General features: G+C 44.1%; 1 protein-coding gene across 4 annotated transcripts in view; it reads right to left on the minus strand.

Annotated features, from left to right (window-relative positions):
* Nucleotides 1-282: 282 nt before the first annotated feature.
* Nucleotides 283-20,447, minus strand: part of GUK1 (guanylate kinase 1) — a 42,553-nt gene continuing 22,388 nt past the window's right edge. For all 4 annotated transcript variants that reach the window (XM_067530412.1, XM_067530413.1, XM_067530414.1 and 1 more), the window contains 7 exons: nucleotides 20,247-20,360; nucleotides 16,525-16,566; nucleotides 15,045-15,141; nucleotides 7,025-7,163; nucleotides 5,446-5,530; nucleotides 2,561-2,646; nucleotides 283-1,200 (listed from right to left, as the gene is read on the minus strand). In XM_067530412.1, coding sequence (XP_067386513.1) covers nucleotides 1,165-1,200; nucleotides 2,561-2,646; nucleotides 5,446-5,530; nucleotides 7,025-7,163; nucleotides 15,045-15,141; nucleotides 16,525-16,566; nucleotides 20,247-20,360 — 599 coding nt within the window. In that variant the 3' untranslated portion in view covers nucleotides 283-1,164. The remainder of the gene's footprint in view (nucleotides 1,201-2,560; nucleotides 2,647-5,445; nucleotides 5,531-7,024; nucleotides 7,164-15,044; nucleotides 15,142-16,524; nucleotides 16,567-20,246; nucleotides 20,361-20,447) is intronic.

Raw genomic sequence — 20,447 nt, forward strand, 5'->3', positions numbered from 1 at the left:
CGGGTTAACCACTGATTCAGAATCCGAGCCTTGTTGGAAAAATGGCTTTATATTTGCCCGGGGGAGGAGGGGCATGGTGGGGGATTTTACATTTCTTCCAGGAATAAAAGGATTGAACAGCCGGGAAAGAAATTCCCCAGAGTTGAACATAGGAACACCCAAATCTTGCCACCTCTGTATTCAGACAGGGTAATGTGTATGACCACACTCCATAGTTTTTCAGGGCAGGCAGCTGGAAGGTGCTGAGCTACTGCTCCCCCAGGAACTCATTTTAGCCAGCAGAAGTCAGGAAGTGATTTTATTTATTGGTAGATTAAGCAAGTCTCCAATTTAGTTTTTTCAAGCAAACCCCAACAGTTCACCTGACTAGATCCGGGGCACCAGGACTGGGGGTTTAGAGCAGCCCAAGCTCTGCAGCACCAGCCCTGAGATCAAGCAGAGTGGCTTATTCAGGCAGAGAGGGGAGCTGAGAATGTCAGACAGTGGCCGGATTCACTGGCCTAGTGGGAGCTCTCAATGCCTAGTGGAACAGTTATGGGAGGGAAGAGCCAGTGTTAGCACTGTCCTCTCTCTGCCCCACCCTTGCTCGGAGTTTGTATTCAGCTCACCTCTTCCCTTTTCAGTTGCATCTCTTCTCTTGGTTGGCTACTTCAAGCCAGCTGATGCCACCCCACACTTGTAACCCATCCATCTGCAGGAGGAAGTGCAGGTCAGGTCATGCTAAGCAGTCTCCCTCTGCAGGTAGCATCTGGAGCAGGCAGCCAAGTGGGAAGGATGTATCCACCAAAAATGCTATGGAGGAGACTACTGCTTACAGTTTCACACACTACATGTACTGATTGTATCAGCATGGGCTGTATTACATCTATGATTAGGCAATACAAAAGAATTCAGAATAATTCTGCTCTTTGGTCAGGAAGTACAGTACAGTGAAATTCAGACAGTCTGCCTGAAATCTCCATGCAAACCTAGAAGAGGACTGGAGATTTTAGTGCGCACACACAAAGTGGCAGAAGCCCCGGCTAACATAAATATAAGGTTGGTTTTCTTTTTTTTAATATAAAGGTCTCATAGAAATTCTGACGGGGATCAGGCTAAAGGGAATGTCTTTCTTGGAACAGAATGCTGTGAAGTACGCTAGGAATGGTGGCAAGCACATTGAACTCAGGACTTCTTGGATTCTTGAACCTTCTGGATTTCCTGCAAGCAGACGAAGAAAATGATTGATCATATATATATATCGCTCTCTGTAAATAATTCATAGTTTCATAGATTGTAAGGCCACAAAGGATCCTTATGATCATCTAGCCTGACCTCTGGCATAGGCCATAAAATTTCACCAAGGGACCCTTACCTCAAGCCCATATTTTATGGTTGAGATAGACTATTCCTTTTAGAAATACATCCAGCCTTGATTTAAAGAAACTTCACATGACCCAATGCATCTCTTGGTAAATTGTTCCAAAGGTTATATGACCACCAGAGTTAAAAACGTGTGCTTTGCTTCCTATCTGAATTTGTTTAGCTTCAGCTTCCAGCCATCAGATCTCGTTCTGTCTTTGTCTGCTAGGTTAAAACATCTTCAGCTATCCGACATCTTCTCCCATATAGGTACTTATAGACCATGATCAAATCACCTCTTCATATCCTCTTTGTTAAGATACATAGACTGACAGTCTTAAATCTCTCACTAGAAGGCAGGTTTTTCAGACCTTGCATCATTCTTGTAGCTCTATTCTGAACCCTTTCAAATTTTTCAACATCCTCTTGGAAGTGTGGACAATAGAACTGGATACAGAATTCCAACAACAGCCTCACTAATGCCAGACATAGAGGTAATCCCACCTCCCTGCTCCTCCTTGATACCCCTCCGCTTATACATCCAAGGATTGCACGAGCCCTCTTAGCCACAGCACCAGGCTGGGAGCTTGTGTTCAGCTGGTTATCCACCAGAACCCTGATGTCCTTTTCAGAGGCACTGCTTTCCAAGAAACAGTTCCCCTTCCTAACTGCCCAGCTTAAAGTTCGGCTCTGTGTTACATCACCCATGTTCAGTCTTCAGAAGGAACCGCTTTGACAGCAGTGGTCCTTAGGGCTCATGAAACCAATGACTGACCCTAGCTTTGGGTATATGAAGGTTGCTGCAATTACTGATTATGTTCTGACCGATGTTAGTGTGCTTGGCCCAGTCCAACACTACAGAAGACATGGTTCCTGCTCTGGGCAAAACTTTTGCAAAGAATGGTCCCGGACCAGGAAAAAAACCTCTGCATACGAGAATTCCCTCTTTAAGGCCCCGAGTCAGCAAGGTACTTAAGCACATGCCTAATTTTATGCACAGGAGTAGTATCACATGGAAGCCAATAGGACTACTCATACTTAAAAAGTTAGGTATGTGCTTAGACATCTTACTGAATCAGGGCCTATAACCCTAGCCACCACTTCGACTTCTCTCAAACTGAATGTTTGTCAAGCGTTTCCTTCTGATGCTCTAACAGTTAACTGTCCACGTACGATGGCTTTGACAGTACCCAAAGCAGAAGAACCCTACATGACTTACCTCTGCAAGAATCTCCTTCAGTTCAGTATAGGCTTTTTCTAGATCATTATTGATGATGATCAGGTCAAAAAGGCCAGGTTCGTTACCTAGTGAATCAAAAGAGGAGTCAGAACTCAGAAAAGGAGCATTTGCTCCTTTGTCTTCTCTTCTGTGAATCTAATCCAGGTGGACTTCTAACATTTCTATTTTATTTCAGCCACTGTTGATAATCTCATTTGTCAACCCGTCCTTCTGAAGTAGTTTTATAGGCGAGCATGCAGCACTCTGCTTAGGTCAAGTCTAGTCTTACGGCTGCATCAGGCTAAGAGCTGAATGTAGCACCGAGTCATAGATTTTAAGGCCAGAAGGGCCCATTATGGTCATTGAGTCAAGGGGTTCTCACAACAAATTTTGTGGTGGCCTCACTCTTGCTGGGGGCTACTCTGAGAAATTTTCCTAAAATACTTAATTAACGTTAGGAAAAACAAATCAATATGCACAGGTACGTGTCCAAATCCTTGTCATTTATTTATGTATGTTGGGTTTTTTTTTTTGCAGTCTCAATAATAAAAATAATGTGCAGTTGTATTTGGTGCCCCTGCCCCCCACTGCCTCCCCCAAACCCCGAGCCATCGCCTCTGGCACCTGCTGCCTCCCCCTGCCCCCCTTTGACCCCCCCCCCCATTGCCCTGAGCTCCTTTCCGAGGCCTCGCACCCCAGGCTTACCCTGCTCCTTGCCTCTTGACCACAGTGCCTGGTAAGACTGGCCCTGCTGAAGCCCAGAGCCAGAGCCCCACAGCTGAAGCTGGGGGGTGTTAAGCCCAGAGCCTGCCACCAGAGCCCCATGGATGAAGGGCGGGAGGCAGGTTAAGCCTGCTACTGGAGCTTCCAACTGAAGGGGGGGGGGGGAGGAGGGCGGGCCTCAAGCCCGCCCCTGGTGTCCTCCGCTGAAGACAGGGGAGGGGTGGTGAAGCCCTCCCCCAGAGCCCCTAGGTGCTGCAGGAAGGGCCACTGCTTTGCCCTCTCCCCCATCTCTGCCCAGGAGGCTGTCATGGCTGCAGGAAAATCCCCTAGTGGCCAAATCTGAGAAATGCTGATTTAGTCTGTCCTCCTGAACAACAGCCCATAGACCCTCCCTCCGTAATTTCTGCATCAAGCCCATATCTTCTGGTTGCGCTAGAACATATATTTTTTGACAGCAAGTGCTTCCTGCATATTCTCCCTACAGAAAAACCATAAGTTCATGGAGGATCCTAAATAAACAGGAGCTTAGGTGAAACCAAAAGAAAAGGAAACACATGGAATGGAGAGAGACTCACTCATAAGACCCAGAAGGATTCTGAAAATTAAATTGAGGGTGGAACATAAGACATTATGGACGAGATTATCAACACCACTTTCCTGCTGAACTCATTACAAAACCAGAACCAACATAAATAAAGTCTGAAAGAGCTAACTCCAATAGGCTGTGAAACAATCACCAGCAGTAGGAAATAGCGTTGCTGAAAACACAAGACGTTGGAAGAGCAGAAGAACGGCCATTAGTCTGTCACTGACTCTTATAGGGCCTCCAGAATTATTGAAAAACTACACAGGATCCTCCCAGGTAAGACGGGTGAGCGTGGAAGATGGAACAGGACAAGGAAAGCATCAGCAATTTAAAGGCAGAAGTACAGTTTGATGAGGTAACTCTAGGATTTTCCCTTTGAACAACTCTCTAGAACTAAAGGGAAAGAGGTCCAGTGGTTAGAGCACTAGCCTATGACTTGGGAGATGTGGGTTCAAGTGCCGCTTCTGCCACAGATTACCTGTGTGACCGTATTTACTTAGGAGCCCTAGTCATGGATGGGGACCCCATTGTGTTAGGTGCTGTACAAACAGAAGAAAGACCAACAAAAAAAATCCAACTGTCAACTTGAGCAAGTCGTTCACCTCTCTATGCCTCAATTCTCCCATCTGTAACATGGGGATGGCGTCTCTACCCTACCTCACAGGGGTGCTGTGACAATAAGTACATTAAAGATTGTGAGGTGCTCAGTTACTGCCCTGATGGAAGCCACGTAAGAACCTAAGTCTGAAACCAGGGAAACTATTTAAAAGTTAAGTTAACTTTACTTCATAATAAATTAAAATCCCGAAACGTAAAACACTGTTCTCCCTGCATCCCCGGCCACCTTGGTGCGTGTTTAATAGCTGTCGAAGTACTTTTATAGTGTGGTTACTACTGAAAAAACAAAACAAAACCAGGCTCACTACACAAACCCCGAAGCTCTAAGAACGGTTTAATGCTGAACAGTACCTCAGTGGTCCTAGTACCTCCTAGCATCTTTGAGACTGAAATGTCCTATCCCCCCACATACCCGGGAGGATGTAACAAGAGTGGAAGCCAGGGATGGGACGAACTGGCCTGGAGGAGTTAGGGGAGGTGGCAAGGGACCAGAAGGTCCTATCCACTTGTAAGGGGGAGAGGATCTTTCTCATAATGCTGTGCCAGGGGGTGAGGGAAGGGAGTCAGAGCTCCTGCTCTTTCAGAGGAATGGGGAAGAGACAGGAGAGGAGGATTTTCTCTTTTAGTGCCTACGGTTTTTATGCAGACAATGGAAGGCTGAGGTGTTCTCTCTCACAAACACACCTGATTCCTGTGAGGTCTTTACAGCTGCGATGTCCATGCTAGTTTATGTGCTGGCCCTGCCCCGCTCCTTTTTGTAAATCCAGGACAGTGAAACCCCTCTTCCCCCTGCAGTTAGCTCCCAAGTGCCAAATAGTCATGGTCAGTTCATCTGGCCGGACCTCTCATAAATCCCTGGGACAGGGAGTTAGACATCTGTACATGACAAGGCGCCACAAACTCCGACACACTCTCCCTCCCCACCAGAGTTGTGTGTCTGCAAGCTTTCTGTACTTACTAAGTTCCATGTCTACACGAGCTGCGTTCAGCCGCTTCTGTAGACTCTCCTCGGACTCTGTCTGTCTGTCACGCAGTCTCTTTTCCTATGGCCCAAAGACAATAAGTGTAAATGCAGGTTCCAAGCACTGTTTGGAGGACAGTCAGCACCCCTCCCCCTTTACTGCCATCACAACCACCCTCACAAGGCTCCAAGCCACAGTCATCAAGTTTATGGCCAGAAAGGATCACCAAATCGTTTAGCCTGATCTCCTGTATATAACAGGCCACCACTGCCACCCAGCACCCGCATACTAAACCCAGCAACCGGAATGAGAGCAAAGCCTTACAGCCCACAGGAGACTAGACTGCCATGTGCACAGACGGAGAACAGGAAGTCACTGCAAACACCCTCTCCCCTGGAACATGGCTGTTTCTGGAGCCAGGGGACACCGTTCTGCCCACTGGCTAGGAGGAATAGATCAAGAGGCTGGCTGTGTGTACTGGCCTTGATCAATAAAGCCTCGCACATCCCCTGAGACGTAAGGAAGCATAACCCCACTTTAGCAAACAGTTCAGTGACTTGCCCCACAGGTCACAATGCAAGCCTCTATCCAAACAGGGATTTGATCTCAGGCACTCCTGGCTGCCAGCCCTGTGCGCAGACCACTGGACCGTGCTGCTTCTTACAATACGACTGCCAACTGGACAGCCACGAAGCTGCAAACGGCAGCTGACAGGCGACACTTTGGAGCTGGTTTTGTGGCAGCAGCTCATGGAGTGGCCTTTCTTCTTCTTGATGAGACATACCACTCACATAATGGACATGGGGGTAACGAAAGAGAAGGAACAAAGCGGGGGAAAGCTGGTCTTGTGGGAGGGTCACTGGACTGGACTTGGACTCAGGAGATCGGGGTTCAATCTCTGATTCTGCCATGGACTCCCTTGGGCGAGTCACTTTGTCCCTCTGTGTCTCAGTTTCCCATCTGTAAAATTGGGGTGACAACACTTCTCTACCTCAGAGGGAAGTTGTGGGGATAAATTCATTGATATATGGGGCCACATGAGACCATAGATAAGATTTCCTTTGTCTTACCCCATGAGGATTAACTGTAGTAGATGGATATTGAAGTCCCTATAACCCTAGAGAGCATCATAAACACATACAAAGCTTTCCTAAACACGTATCAAGATAGGGCATGCCTTAAGGAGCTTGCAAACTAACATGAACACAGCTTCAAGCACAAGCAGGTGCTGAGACACATAGGAGATGGGAAGATCATAGGATCGGAGAGTGGAAAGGGAAGGAGCATGGGAGATGAAGCCTTAAAGGGAAGAACGAATGTGCACAAAGCCAAGAGTAGGAGTACGAGACCATAGGAGCAGGGAAGAGAGCGGATAGGCCGAGATTTGATCAAAATCCATTACCTGTTTTGTAGGTTATATAGTAAATTAATCAGTGGAGGGGAGACAGGAAATTCTCATTGCCTCACTGAATTCAGCCATTAATTGGATCATCTCATGCGACTGCTCGGAAGACACCAAAGTAATTCTCCCCTAGTAAGAGCACAGTAAGGACACACGAAAAGAGGCTCACTCACCAAGACTTCTATGGACGGAGCCTGGACAGAGATGTAAATGGGCTTCAGGTCAGTTTTCTTAATGTTCTTGACGCCCTGCAAGTCGATATCCAGGATGCAGATCTGGTTCTGTGCCTGCACAGCCTGCACTGCAGCTTTACTGGGGTGGGGAAGGGAGAGAAGAAGCTGGTTACTGGACACATTGGCATGGAGATGCAGAGAAGGGAGACCCAGGGAACGGTAGCTATGTATTCCTCATGCATTAAGAGTCATTCACAATCTATGCTGCACCACAGATGTTCTCTTTTGTGTCGCTAAATCCCACTACCCCAAGAGGTGACTCCCACATGGTCACAAGAGGGAGGAGAGTGAACTGGAAGTAGACATTTCAGAAATGGAGGCAGTGTAGTAGATAGGGCACTAGACAGAGGACTCAGGAGACCTGGGTTCAATTCCTGGCTTCCCCTTCTGGGAGACCTTGGGCAAGTCACTTCCCCTCAGCTTCCCCATCTGTAAAATGGGGATAATGATACTGACTCCCTTTGGAAAGCGTTTTGAGATCTAAAGATAGCAGTGCCATATAATAACCAGGCGTTATTCTTTGTACATATCTCATTAATAGTTGCCTCTAGCACCTCATGAGAAATGGCAGCATTTCTAATCCACTGAAGGACTTGATCACAACTCCTGGGATTGAATAGGAGGGGGTGGATTGCAGGAATGTCTCAGTGACTGATCCCCAACTCTGGATTTCACCCACCCCCTTTTCCAAGAGGGCCCATATATGTTGGCCTACAGGCCAAACTGGAAGGCCTAGCTATTCTCCCAGGCCAGAAGGGGAGGGCTGGGGGAATAAATTATTCACAAGGGGCTGGCCAAGAGAGCAGTTTATGGTGGGTGCTGGAGAATTAAATTTTCTGGGCTGAGACACAGAATTTGATGTATTCTTACAAAACCATCTGGGTCCCTAGAGCTTTAAACAAGTGCATACTGCTAAATCAAAATAAATTAAGTCTGTAGAAATGGCCAAAGAGATGGCATTAAATTCCACTGGGATAAACGCAGAGCAACGCAGTTACAGTTTAGCAATGACATCATTCCTCTGGGAAGGATCAAACACCAAAGCCCCTACAAATCCCTAAGGACTACAGGGTGACAACGTCAAGAGAAATGTATAACATGATCCAATGGCAGGAAGTTGAAGCTAAACAAATTCAGACTGGAAATAAGATGTACATTTTTAATGGTGAGACGAATTAACCATTGCAACCATTTATCAAGAGTTGTGGTGGATTGTTCATCGCTGACCATTTTTAAATCGAGACTGGACATTTTTCTAAAAGTTCTGCTCTTGGAATCTGTTGGGGAAATCCTTTGGTCTGTGTTATACAGGAGGTCAGACCGGATTATCACTGTGGTTCTCTTCTGGTCCTGGAATCTATGAATCACAGATGTTTGGACTAAGGACTGAACTAGGTTACTTTTCTATAAGGGATCACAAGTTTCCATACCAATACATTCTCTTGAAGAGGGCAGTATCCTTCATAGATTTGCCAGGCTCAGAAGATATCAAGTTAAGAAGGTGCATATTAAAATAAGTTTCCCTTGAACTGGCAAAAATAATCATAAGCTTTCCCCACTGTGGACTGTATTTGATATATGTTAAACTTCCCTCCAAATTCTCTCTATGCTCCTCTTAGAACAAACTAACATCTAAAGAGCAGTGACTCCAATTATCTGAATGCACAAAGAAAAACTAATCTGAATACTGTAATAAACGGGTATTAGCTCTTTGGGGAAGGGTCCATCTTTTTGTTCTGTGTTTGTACAGCACCTTGCACAGTGGGGTCTGGTCCATGGCTGGAGCTCCTAGGCACTCATGTACTACAAATAATAAAGAATAAGAGGAGAAAACCTGAGAAGAAGTTTTGTGGTGGCTACTGAGGGTTTAAATTAGTTAAATTAAATGGCCACATGGTGGCAACAGAGGATAAGAGAAAGAGCAGCTCTTTAGAGAAAGGGCTTTCATGCTCTCATATGGAGGTTAATCCAGAGCTCCACTTGGAATGCTTCACCCCACCCAACCCTGATCCCATTCCCTCCCCACAGCTGCTCATAGAATCATAGAAATGTAGGGCTGGAAGGGACCTCAAGAGATCGAGCCCAGCCCGCTGTCTGTTTACCAACTGAGTGAGTGCTGTCATATACTCTGCTCGTATGATAGCAGTTGCTGTAGTGTGAATGTGATGAAGCAGTCCTTTGGTCAGTATCTGTCTGCATGCCTTGCCCTTTTTAAGTAAAAGTGACCAATTCTAACAAGATGGGTGCTTCAACGCAGCCTGTCTTCTCCTGAATTGTTATAGGAAGAATCATTCTCCTGGTTCCAATCAGCAACATACTTACTGCATATGAACTTCATGACTTAAATGGAATCTGACCAAATAAATCCAGCTGATCTTTCAGTAGATGGGGGACCTGGCGAATGTTCCATTCATATTTTAATTCTCAGTTACATGATAAATTGTCAGCACAGCACCATAGAAACAAGATGAGAATAAACCACCTCTAGGCAATGAGTGTGGCTGTTTGTCCACCCCCCCCCCCCCACCATTGTCTATTTGCTGTTCTCCTCCTCTCCCTGGGTTTATGGTTTGGATGAGAATCATCATACTTTCCCTTACCTGGGCTACCGCTACCAGGAAGTGCAGCTGCTTGAGGCCTGACCGGTTGCCTGCCCATCTGCACACTCCTCTTACCAATGTCTCTGTGCCTCTTTCCGTGCTGCCCCTTACACATGGGACACCTCCCTAAACTGATCTGCTCAGTCCTAACCACCTCCCCCTCAAGACCCTCCTCTGCCACAGCGCCTGAAGGATAGCAGCCAATCAGGATGGTGAAACCATCCAGGATTGATGAGATGAGCTCACTCTAGACAGGTGCAGGGCACAAGCATCTGTTCTTTCCTAGGAAATCCTAGGGTCCCCCTATGCCAAGGCATCCCCCTATGCCAAGGATATGGGAGTAGAAGCAAGGCCTCCACAGAAGAGCTCTGATTCCACCTGGAGCAGTAAAACCCATTAGCATGGTGGTTCCCAACTTGTTTTGATTGGAGGACCCCCAACTCTAACTGAACTGCACCTGGGATTCTCCACCACGGTGTTCCCTAACTGTCGGTGTGCATGCTATGGCTAGAGCACTGGACTAGGACTCAAAAGTCCTGGGTTCCATACGTAGCTCTGACACTGGCCTTCCGGGTGACCTTCAGCAAGTCATCTCCCCTCTCTACGCCTCAGTTTCCCCCATCATTAAAATGGGGATAATCATCCCAAACTCCTTGGGAATGCTCTGAGATCCTGGGATGGAAAAGTGCTACATAAGAGCACTTTTTATTATTACCATCATCATCTGTTTCCTATCTGTTGTCCCCTGCTACCCCCCTACCTGCTGGCTTCTCTGTGCCTCAGTTGCCCATCTGCAAAATAGGGATAACAGTCTTTCCCTATATAAATACATTAAAGATGGTGAGGTGCTCAGAAACTACAGTAATGAGGGCCATACAAATCCCAGAATTATTCTAACAATAAGCAGCAGAAAGCTGGAGTTAGGACGTTGTTTAACAAGATTTGTCCTGCTGCAACAGGTGAAGGGAGTCACAGCTTTCAAAATTATTCTTGGGATTTCCGCCTTAATCCTGTCCTAAGGCCTTTAAACCCACTTTATCATCATTGCTGTACTCTATACAAACACTGAGATTTACGAGCTCATTGACTATACTGGCTTCCCAAACTGCAGAAGCTGTTAGTGATTAGAACTATGGCTCCGACTGTTTTCTATCACAAATCCACAAAAATTACTCAAACACTAACCATGCAAAGATGCTTTTTCCCCATCCTCCAGTTTAAGAACATGAAATGCCCCAGGTGCTGTCTTTAACTCCTAGTGATTTTAGTTTGAGTACAGAGCTCTCAGCATTCACATTACCGGGCATTTTAGTTGCATGCACACACGCGGCAAAGATCCTGGCCAAGGTCCAAGTGACTACTGAGTTTGGGTGTCTGACCTGAGGCATCTTAGAGGGGCCTGATTCTCAAAGGGCAGGTGCTCAGCACTTCGTGAAAAACAGGCTCCTTTAACTGGTTTCAAATTAAGCATTCAAAACAATTAGCCTGAAAATTTTTAGCCCTTGTGATCAGAGAAAGTGTTTTGGTATTTTTGAGGGGGGGGGTGGGGGGGGGGGGCTAGTTTTTCAAAATTACTGACACCTCCTGGAGTAAGTTAATTTCTCTTTGATTCAGGCTCTTATATATTTCTCCATCACCAAAATATCTTGAAAAAAGCATTCTATCTTTCAGTCATGAAAGGATTAGATCTCTTGGACCTGGCCTTAAGTCCTCTGTTTTCTTCTACGATACTTTTAGTAAGCCTTGGGGTTTCCTCCTGATTTCCTTGGTTAAAATTTCCCCTCCCTGCCAGCATCGTGTGCACACCAGCTGACTGCAGCTCAGAAAAGGATGCCTCTCAGGGCTGCTTTTATTGCTTTGAGATGGAAAGTGTTATAGAAATGTACAATATTGTATGAAGAATAGCATCACCATGTTTCAGGGCATGAACAAATCACTAGCTGGGCAGAGGCAGGAAGAAGCTTGTATCCACAGCACAGCATTAGCTGTTCTTGGAGATAGGATTCCAGACTAGGTGAATGGTTAGTCTATTTGAGTATTGACCAATCCTTGCATTCATAAGATGGCCAGAGGTGTACAGTAGAAATGATCTTACAAATATCTGGTAAAACAAAACAGCTGTCTTTGGATTTAAAATACCGGCTCCCAAAGCTTACAGATGGGCAAAGCAGAGTGCATAAAGAGTGGCAATATCTAGGGAAAACAACAAGAGTCCTGTAGTACTTTAAAGACTAATTAAGGCATAAGCTTTCGTGGGCTGCAACCCACTTCGTCAAGATGCAAGAATATCTAGGGAGAAAAGATTAAGGGGAAAATTCAGACCCTGCATACGCAGCTAAATGGATGAAATCAAGAGATTTGCACCCGTTTATACCAGACTTGCAATTGGCCCTCAGACTGCACAGAAACCTGAGACTTTTCAGAAGGGATAGGAATAGTTGCAAAAAAGTTTAGATCTATACAAAGGTTTCCAGAGGGATTTACTAGATGTTTAAACCTCCACGGCAGTTAGAGGGAGGGAATGGAAGTGTTTACAGAAGGCGGACATTTTAGCTCATGGTCAAGTTTAATGATCCCAGTACCTGAGTCACATGTAAAGTTGTTGGATGGAAAGGCCTGTGCTCATCCCAGCTGTGAACAGTCCCATTCTGCCTTAGTAGTTCCTGGTATTTTCTCATTCAGAGATCAAACTCATGCTCTGCCGATGTTATATTCTGTTTTTGTACAGCACAAGGGGGCCCTGGTCCAGGACTGGGGTCCCTAGATGCTACGGCAATACAACAACAAACAGTAATATTACTTTTATTTTTTTAAGTAATATTACTTAGCATTTCTAGGACATGCAAAAGGCCTAATCCTGAACTTCAGTGAGAACTGTGGGTGCTTGGTACCTCTTAGGATCAGGCCCTAAATAGTCTGACGAATCATGTCTGGAGCCTTTGGAGGGCTGGGAGGGAGAGAGGGGAATGCAGAAAACAAACCTCGGTCTATATGATGGGAAAACATGAGGGGAGATGTTTTTCTATTACAAAGCACCTCTGATTCTGAAGTATGCCTAAACAAACTCCAATATAGCATACATACAGGACATGCTTCCCCACCACTAAATTGCAGACACCTCTGGGGTGCACCATGGCAGCTGTAATAGCAGTGCATATTAATGTGATGTAAACAGATTAGGACAGGAAGGGAAGAATCCTTCATCTAACTGAAACTGCAGGGGATATTATGCAAGTAGCCAAGATGTACTACCAGACTGGGAATTCAGTCAGAGACCTTGCTCAGCACTGCTAACTATAGAAAAATGCTTTGAAAATCATTAAGCACCCCAAACGGTAAGGCTTTCCATACTGTTTCACCCTGAGGGTGGCACATGCAAAAGCACACCACCCCTATCACTGGGTTGGGGCTCTGACACACAGAGGAAGAGCCCCAGCTAGTGACTAACCAACACCTGACTGCGGGATTCTTCCAGAAATCCAACTGCGTTAGTGCAGAAGATCAATACGGGATGGCAGAACACAGTGGTACGGTCAGACTCCTTCACAACAGCTCTCCTCCACGGAGGGGACAAAACAGAGCTCCTGTTTTACTGGTTTCTCCTGATCTTCTTGCCTATCCCAGTTCAACTCACTATCTTTTTCCCAGTTCTTTCTCCACTGTTTCCCTTCTCCGCTCCATCTTGACATTTTAGTCAGAATAAAGAGCTGAACTGACATAAAACAGCAAAAAAAAATACTCTGCATTTCACTCTGCAATGGCATGTTTCTTTTAATCTTTATTTGGTAACTCATGTATGAGCAGACAGGGTCCTAAAAGTTCACACCGATGACACCCAACTGCGTACCACATCTTTGTCTGGCCCACGCCCACTGCCTCCACATGCAGAGGAATGCATGCTAACACTCTCCTGACCAAACAGCAGCCATTGCCATTTGTGGTCAGTAAGCTAAACTGGCTCCCTGGGAGGTACCCCAGAAGAGTGGCTGAACATCTGGGTTAAATGGAACTACCCATTCAAAAGGCAAACTCCCCTTAGCAGACTGAATCCATGGATTTAAGAGGCTTGAACTTGGTTTCTCCTTTAAGGTGAGTTGGAAGGTTTCCAACTGCGAAGATCGAAGGTCAAGATTATGTGTTCCTCCTGCACAAGCCAATGACATCACAAATGCTAGAGCAAAGCAGGAAGCTGTCTTCCCTACATTGCCTTAGGGGAATAACGTCTAATCTCTTGCAAGAGATACAGAAACTAGAACTGAAGTGTAGGCCGGTACTCTAAAGTGAGAGAAAATTATTTTCATTTGTTTTGTTTTAAAATGTATTGATTTTACATTCTGATAATGCAGTCTGGTCTCTCAGAAGCTTAGGACTATATTTTTAAAAGGGATGTGTGATTTTGGTTGCCCCGATTTTTGACACACCTTTAAGGGGCCTGATTTTCAGAACATGTGGAATACCCATCCTCTAAACATCAGGTCCTCTTAAATTGTCAAGTTTGTCCTGCTAAATTACTAGTCATTTTGGAAATTTTAGACTTTTTATACGTTTATTTTTAAAGCATTTAAGTTCACCTTAAAAGGTATTTGTAATTTTAAAATCAACTCATTCTATCACTGATTTGATATCCTAGAAAATAATTGACCTTATTTTACTTTTCCCTTTCAGATCCAACCTGTGCTGTAATAATTGGCAGAGATTTTGTGTTATGTAAAATATCTGACATTTATTTTAAAATTGCAGCTTACTTAATTACTGTTTCATTAATGATCACTTTTATGCCAGTAGCAATGCTATTTTAAAATCCACCTCGCACTTTAATCCTAATTGCAGAGTGCCCACACCAGAGAGAATTTATTAATTTGTAAGTGTTACTGTACCAGACTAAAACAAGTGACACATGCTTTCAGCACTGATCAGATCACACTCAGGCTATGGGATAACACAGGGAGTGAATGAAGAATCTAAATCCCACTTTGTTTAATTAATCTTTGTAGAGCACTTTGAAGATGAAGAGCACTATAAACATTCTGAATGGATGAAATTCACTTCTGTGAAGGGCCATCTATGTCCCACTCAAACCTTGAGGCTTAAGCAGAATTTGAGTGTTGCATATGCCCAATATTGACCTTCTGTACAGGGTGAATTTCACCAATTACTAATGACAGAATAAAATTAACAGCACACATGCTGTCAGAGTGAAAAGCTTAGACTAGGAGCAGAATCTTCCCATTCTGAAGAGAACAGTGTCATGGCAAGTTAAAATATTTCCCCAACATAATCTCAGGGCAGAACACAAGAAGTCAGTAAATCTCAATCCGTAGCCCACATGAGCTTTTGGATACAGTGTAACACATACATACCTTGTTCCATACATATTTCCAGAGAACTCTGCATGCTCAATGAATTCACCAGCATCAATTTCTTTCTGCATTTGTTCTCTGGTCACAAAGTGGTACTCTGGATCCAGCAATAATAAAAAATAATCTACATCAGTGCACAGCTTTCATCTGACTTAAAACAAGTTAAAGGCTAAGGGCCAAGGGTGTACATTTTGGGTGTTTAATATGTACTGGAGCACCTAAATGTCTCTGTTAGGCAACTAAGTGCTTATTTAGGTGCCTAGTTTTAGGCACTCAATTCAAAAAGTTGGCCTTCAGTTACCACATATAGCAACCCAAATGGATCCCCACACTCCGCTCATGGTATTCAGTTATCTCCCATACATCTTTACAATTGGCTGGATATACTGGTGCTGCTGTTTACACTGCCTCTTCTACTCTCCAGATCTCCAGTGACCTATCTCATTATAGTGCTGTGCTCACAAAACACTACATTAGTAGATGAGAAGTCATTTCAGACTACGTGTCTCTATTTTTAAGAGGCTTATTGTGCCCCCTGAAATTTCTTATTCTCAGTTGAAAGGTAAACTGTCCTTTGGGAAAGTAGATAAAAATCATATGTGGATGCTTTTGACCTACCCAGGCATAAAGACACCATTAAGACATTTCAGATGCTTTTTGGTGCTGGGTTGACTCTAGTGTGGCTGCATTTAAACCTCAGTTGCTCTGGCAATTGAGTTAAATTACACTATTCCCTCCCAGTCAGTAGTAAACCAGAATGCTTCTTGAGCGGGGCGAGGGTTCTATACTATGCCACTGGAGGCAAGGTCTTTTGGACTAGGGATGAAATCCAGAACCTTACTATTACTTGTGACCGTTGAGGCCTAGATTTTCAAAACTGAGTGCCTAGTGTTTAGCTCTTAAATCCACCTATAGGTACCGAAGTGAAGTGATCTAATTTTCAAAGGTGCTGAGCACTCAGTAGCTCCCACTGAAGTTAGCTGCAGCTGCTGTGTGCTCAACAGTTGGCATATCCTAAACTGCTGTGTAATGTTGCTGTGTTCTAGTACATAGCTGCTACCTCCCACACCAGACGCAGCTGCATTTCATTTGAAGGTGAAGTTATCCCTGTGTATAGTTTATATCTTCAGTCTACAAGTCCCTTTGGGATCATTCAGAATAAAAGGTGCCATATAAGTGTAAAATAGTGTTATTGGACACGTACTCCTTCTGCCTGCTAGATACACTCCATAAACTCTAAGTAAATAAGGTCTGACTTCCCTGCAATTACACTTTCATGGAACGTGCCTATAAATAAAACTTGCTCAAACATGTATTTATCCATTGGTTACAAGCACTGTTTGCTCTTCATTTTCTACCAGCAAAGCTGGCTATTGATGTCAGGTTCCGCAAACGTTCCCATAGCAGGAAACGCTGTCCGGAATTTGCAGAGCAGTAGCCCTACCTAATCTGACAATACACACAAGTTCAATACACTGACCTTTGCCATTCATTTCTCCGACTCTTGGTTGCCTTGTGGTATCTGTAAGCAAACACAGTCTCTGTAATTTTGTAATTCATCCAAGAGTAAAATAATGTCAAAGCAATACAAAGCCACTTACTCAGCAGCATAAACAGGCTTCAGTTCGATCACTTGATAATTTGCTTATCTGTTTAATCTGATCAAAGCTTCTGGACCCCAATTATCGATGTAAAACATAGTGTGCATCATTTGTTTTTAGTTACTTTAAGCAGGTATTAACTGATTCAGTCATTGGTTATAGAAGAGAAGGATGGTCCAACAGTTAGGTTGCTAGCTTGTGACATGTGAGACTCGGATTCAATCCCTTGCTCCAGCACAGACTTTCTGCATGACACTGGGCAAGTCATTTAGGGCTGTTTGTCTTTTGTCTATACATGGAAAAAGCCTGCACTGCACTGACTTCCCATGTAGACATTCTTACTGCACACTGAGAATGCCTTTGTGCTCATCAGTTTAATAAACTCTGGCAGTACATTAAGTTAAACTGCCTGAGGGAATCAGTGTGGAGTAGCTAGCGTACTTTAAATTCACACCCCAGCTTACTGTGCATTAACTTCCTTGTGTAGACATGCTTCATATAGGATATGTACATTCTACAAGTGCTACAGAGGCACAGCTGCAACACTGCAGCAACGCTGCTGTAGCACGTGTAGCGTTGACACTTATGACAGCAATGGAAGGGGGTTTTCCCTTCACTGTAGAAAATCCACCCCCTCAAGAGGCAACAGCTAGGTCAGAGCAAGAAATCTTCCATCAACCTAGCTGTGTCTGTAGTGGGGATGACCTAACTAAGTTGCACAGCTTGTGAAATGTTTCACAACCCTGAGCGATGTAGCTAGGTTGACCTACGTTTTAGTTTAAACAGGCCTATGTCTGTCTGTGTCTCAGTTTCCCCTCTGTAAAAAAGGGATAATTCTACTTCCCTACCTCAGAGTACTGGATAAATTAATTTTAAAAGATTGTGAGGTGCTCATAGAGATAGACGTAATGAATAAGGTCAGAGTTCTGAATGAAATAGGAGACCAAGTTAGAATCCATACGAGGCTTGTTGGAGACCACTACAAATTGTGTTATTCTGAAGCACTACTCTGTGCTCTGGAAACTGTGATACACCCTCTGGCAGTTGGCATCGAACACAACATGAATGACTATTTCAAACTGGTTGGAATGGACTTGATCAGAAAAACAGTGTGGTCTCATCTATATGCTTCTATAAAGCACAGCTCACCTGCATGTAAAGTGCTGTGCTTGGATTAAAAAAAAAAACCAAAACACAGAGGCAGCCTCAGGGACAGACAATAAAGTCTACTTCTGTGCTGAATTTTGTGATGTGAGATTTTGTTGGGCTGCTAGAGGCCTACAAAGAAGCATTATACATGTACCAAAAGGAGACATTTTAAAAGTCTTTTAGTCTCAAGTACATTTAAACTTATTCTGAAAGTCACAATATTAACAGGGGGCAGAATCCTGGCTCCATGGAAATCTAGGGCTAGGATTTTACCCAGAGCCTCCAAGTTACTAGTACAAAAACTTCCTACTGCAGTAAAAATTAATTTTATAAGTAGACCTAAAGACACCACCCAGAGGCCCAGCAAAAATAAGCTACCCAGCAGAGCTGGACTTCAACATGAATGCCACTGTTCTCAAAGCCTGGGAGACACATGTAGGTGGTCAGTTAAGGCAGTGGGTGCCAACTGCCTGTTTTACAGTGGACAGGTTGAATAAAAAAAGAACTAGAAATTCAAGCCTGCCCATCCTCTAGAAATTCAGAATGCAAGTCACCCAGGTTTACAGACTGGTCATTAACATTCAGCAGTCATTCTTTTAAAAATTAGAGGATCCAAAAAAAAAAAAAAAATAGAACCACATTTTACAAAGATGATTTTAAAAAACTGGTTTAAAGAAAGCAGTTAATGATCCAAGAGAACTTGTCTGAACCGGGCTACACAAGTGTGCATTCTGGACTGGAAATTGGCTATGTCTGGTTGCTAATATATAGAACCCTCAATCTAGGCCTAAAACATGAGCTTTCAGGCATGGAAGATCATCTGGATTGTCATTATTCTCTATTCTGAGGTTTCACATGAACTAGGCCAAGACAGAGCGTTCATGGGGACCCTGCCTGTGGAACCCCTTCATCCCCAAGGATGTCCTCTGGAACTCCTCCATGGCATTTTCAAGGCTCAGTGCAAGGTCTTCTTGTAACTGCCAGCACACAGTTGGCTATTTGGCTTTCCCCTTTTTCCATCAGCTCCTTCCTTTTTTTTTGGATTAATTTTCTTATGGTCAGAGATTTGGGTTAATTTTTAAATCTTGTGCAACTTCCCGGATACTGTATCCAGTGATGGAGCTTTATCAATCAATTACATTTTAATGCCTGCAAATAGGAGGGTTACATTTATCCTGTTCTATTTAACATTTTTCATCTGAAATTGAGTATCACAACCTCATGTAATACATATTTTTTAGAGACTGTAATCATTTTGGGGCAGACTGTGCCTTCCTATATGCCTGTACAACACCTATCACCCGGAGAATGCTACTGGAAACACGCAAACAAACAACATCTTCTTGTCACAGCAATAAGACAGAGAACCGATTTTATCACAGGTCATCTACTCTGAGTCCTGTAGCAACGATACGGTGGTGGGGTATTCATTTATTATCTAACTCCTTACCTTAGGTATTTACTGAGTGCCAGTCACCTTAGTGTCTAAGCACTAAAAAAGTACATATGATAAGTCAATATTCACAGCTCTCCAGAGTTTGGAGGTGGATGGGAGGGACAGTAAGTTAGCTATATAATATGGCTATTTACATATTAAAGGAATCCACCATATACTTCTCATGTAGAGAAAACAAAGATCTGCTGTACATCTTACAGTTCTAAGTAGGAAAATAAGTCAATGAGCCAGAACAGTTACTGGCACAAGCAGGTATGTGACTCAGTGTCAGGATATAAGAATCTGAACAGATGAGCAGAACTATTCTGCTGACTCTCCCAATAACAGGACCACAGAGGTCTCACTAAGTCCACTCGCAAAAGGTTAAAGCTTGGAGGTGGGGAGAACCTTAATCAGTTCTCTTGGGGGTGTTTAGAGGACGTAAGTCATATGTTTGTAAGCACAGTCCTGCTTTAGGGCTTTGTGACTTTTAAGACTAAAGACAAACCCCAGGAAGGGATGAGTCTGAACCACATCCATTATGTGCTGTGTTAAGGGCAGCATGAAGACACTGACCCTTTTAAAGGTGCAATGCCAATGAAGACATTGGAGTCATGTCCATTAATGCCAGTAGTAAAACATGGCCCAAGTTATTTAAACACACCCAAGCTAACAAAGAGCCGTTAATTCAAGCCCACAATAGCAAATGCATCATTTTTATGATAAAAAAAACCACACACAAAAAAAAACGAGAGTCCTGTAGCACTTTAAAGACTAACCAATTTAATTTCTGCAGGCATAAGCTCATTGTTTTTGCTGTATACAGACTAACACGGCTACTCCTCTGGAACATATTTATGATGTGGGGACTCACTATGTGCAAAACTCCCAGGGAAGTCCTAGCTCTGCATGTGTAGCAGCTATGCAGGCAGGCCCTTGATTGTTATTAAGCTTTGGTTTCACTTTTAGAAAGCAAAAGTGAAACTCCCCCCCGCTGGATCACACACAAATACTCACGAGAGACACTGAAGCCGAAGACATTGCCATAGTCTTTAAGCAGCTTTTTTAACAAAGTGCTCTTTCCTGCTCCCGATGGGCCACTCAGAACTACTGGTCTTGGTCCCGTCATGGCTGCAGAGGTGAAAAAACCACACACACCTCTTGGTTAGAAACGCACAAAATTGTGAGAAGTCCCTGCTTTAGATTCCAGCAGATGCC

This window comes from Emydura macquarii, unplaced genomic scaffold, assembly GCF_026122565.2.
Source record: "Emydura macquarii macquarii isolate MOO-44397 ecotype Brisbane River unplaced genomic scaffold, CSIRO-AGI_Emac_v2 contig_3080, whole genome shotgun sequence".
Lineage (NCBI taxonomy): Eukaryota > Metazoa > Chordata > Testudines > Chelidae > Emydura > Emydura macquarii.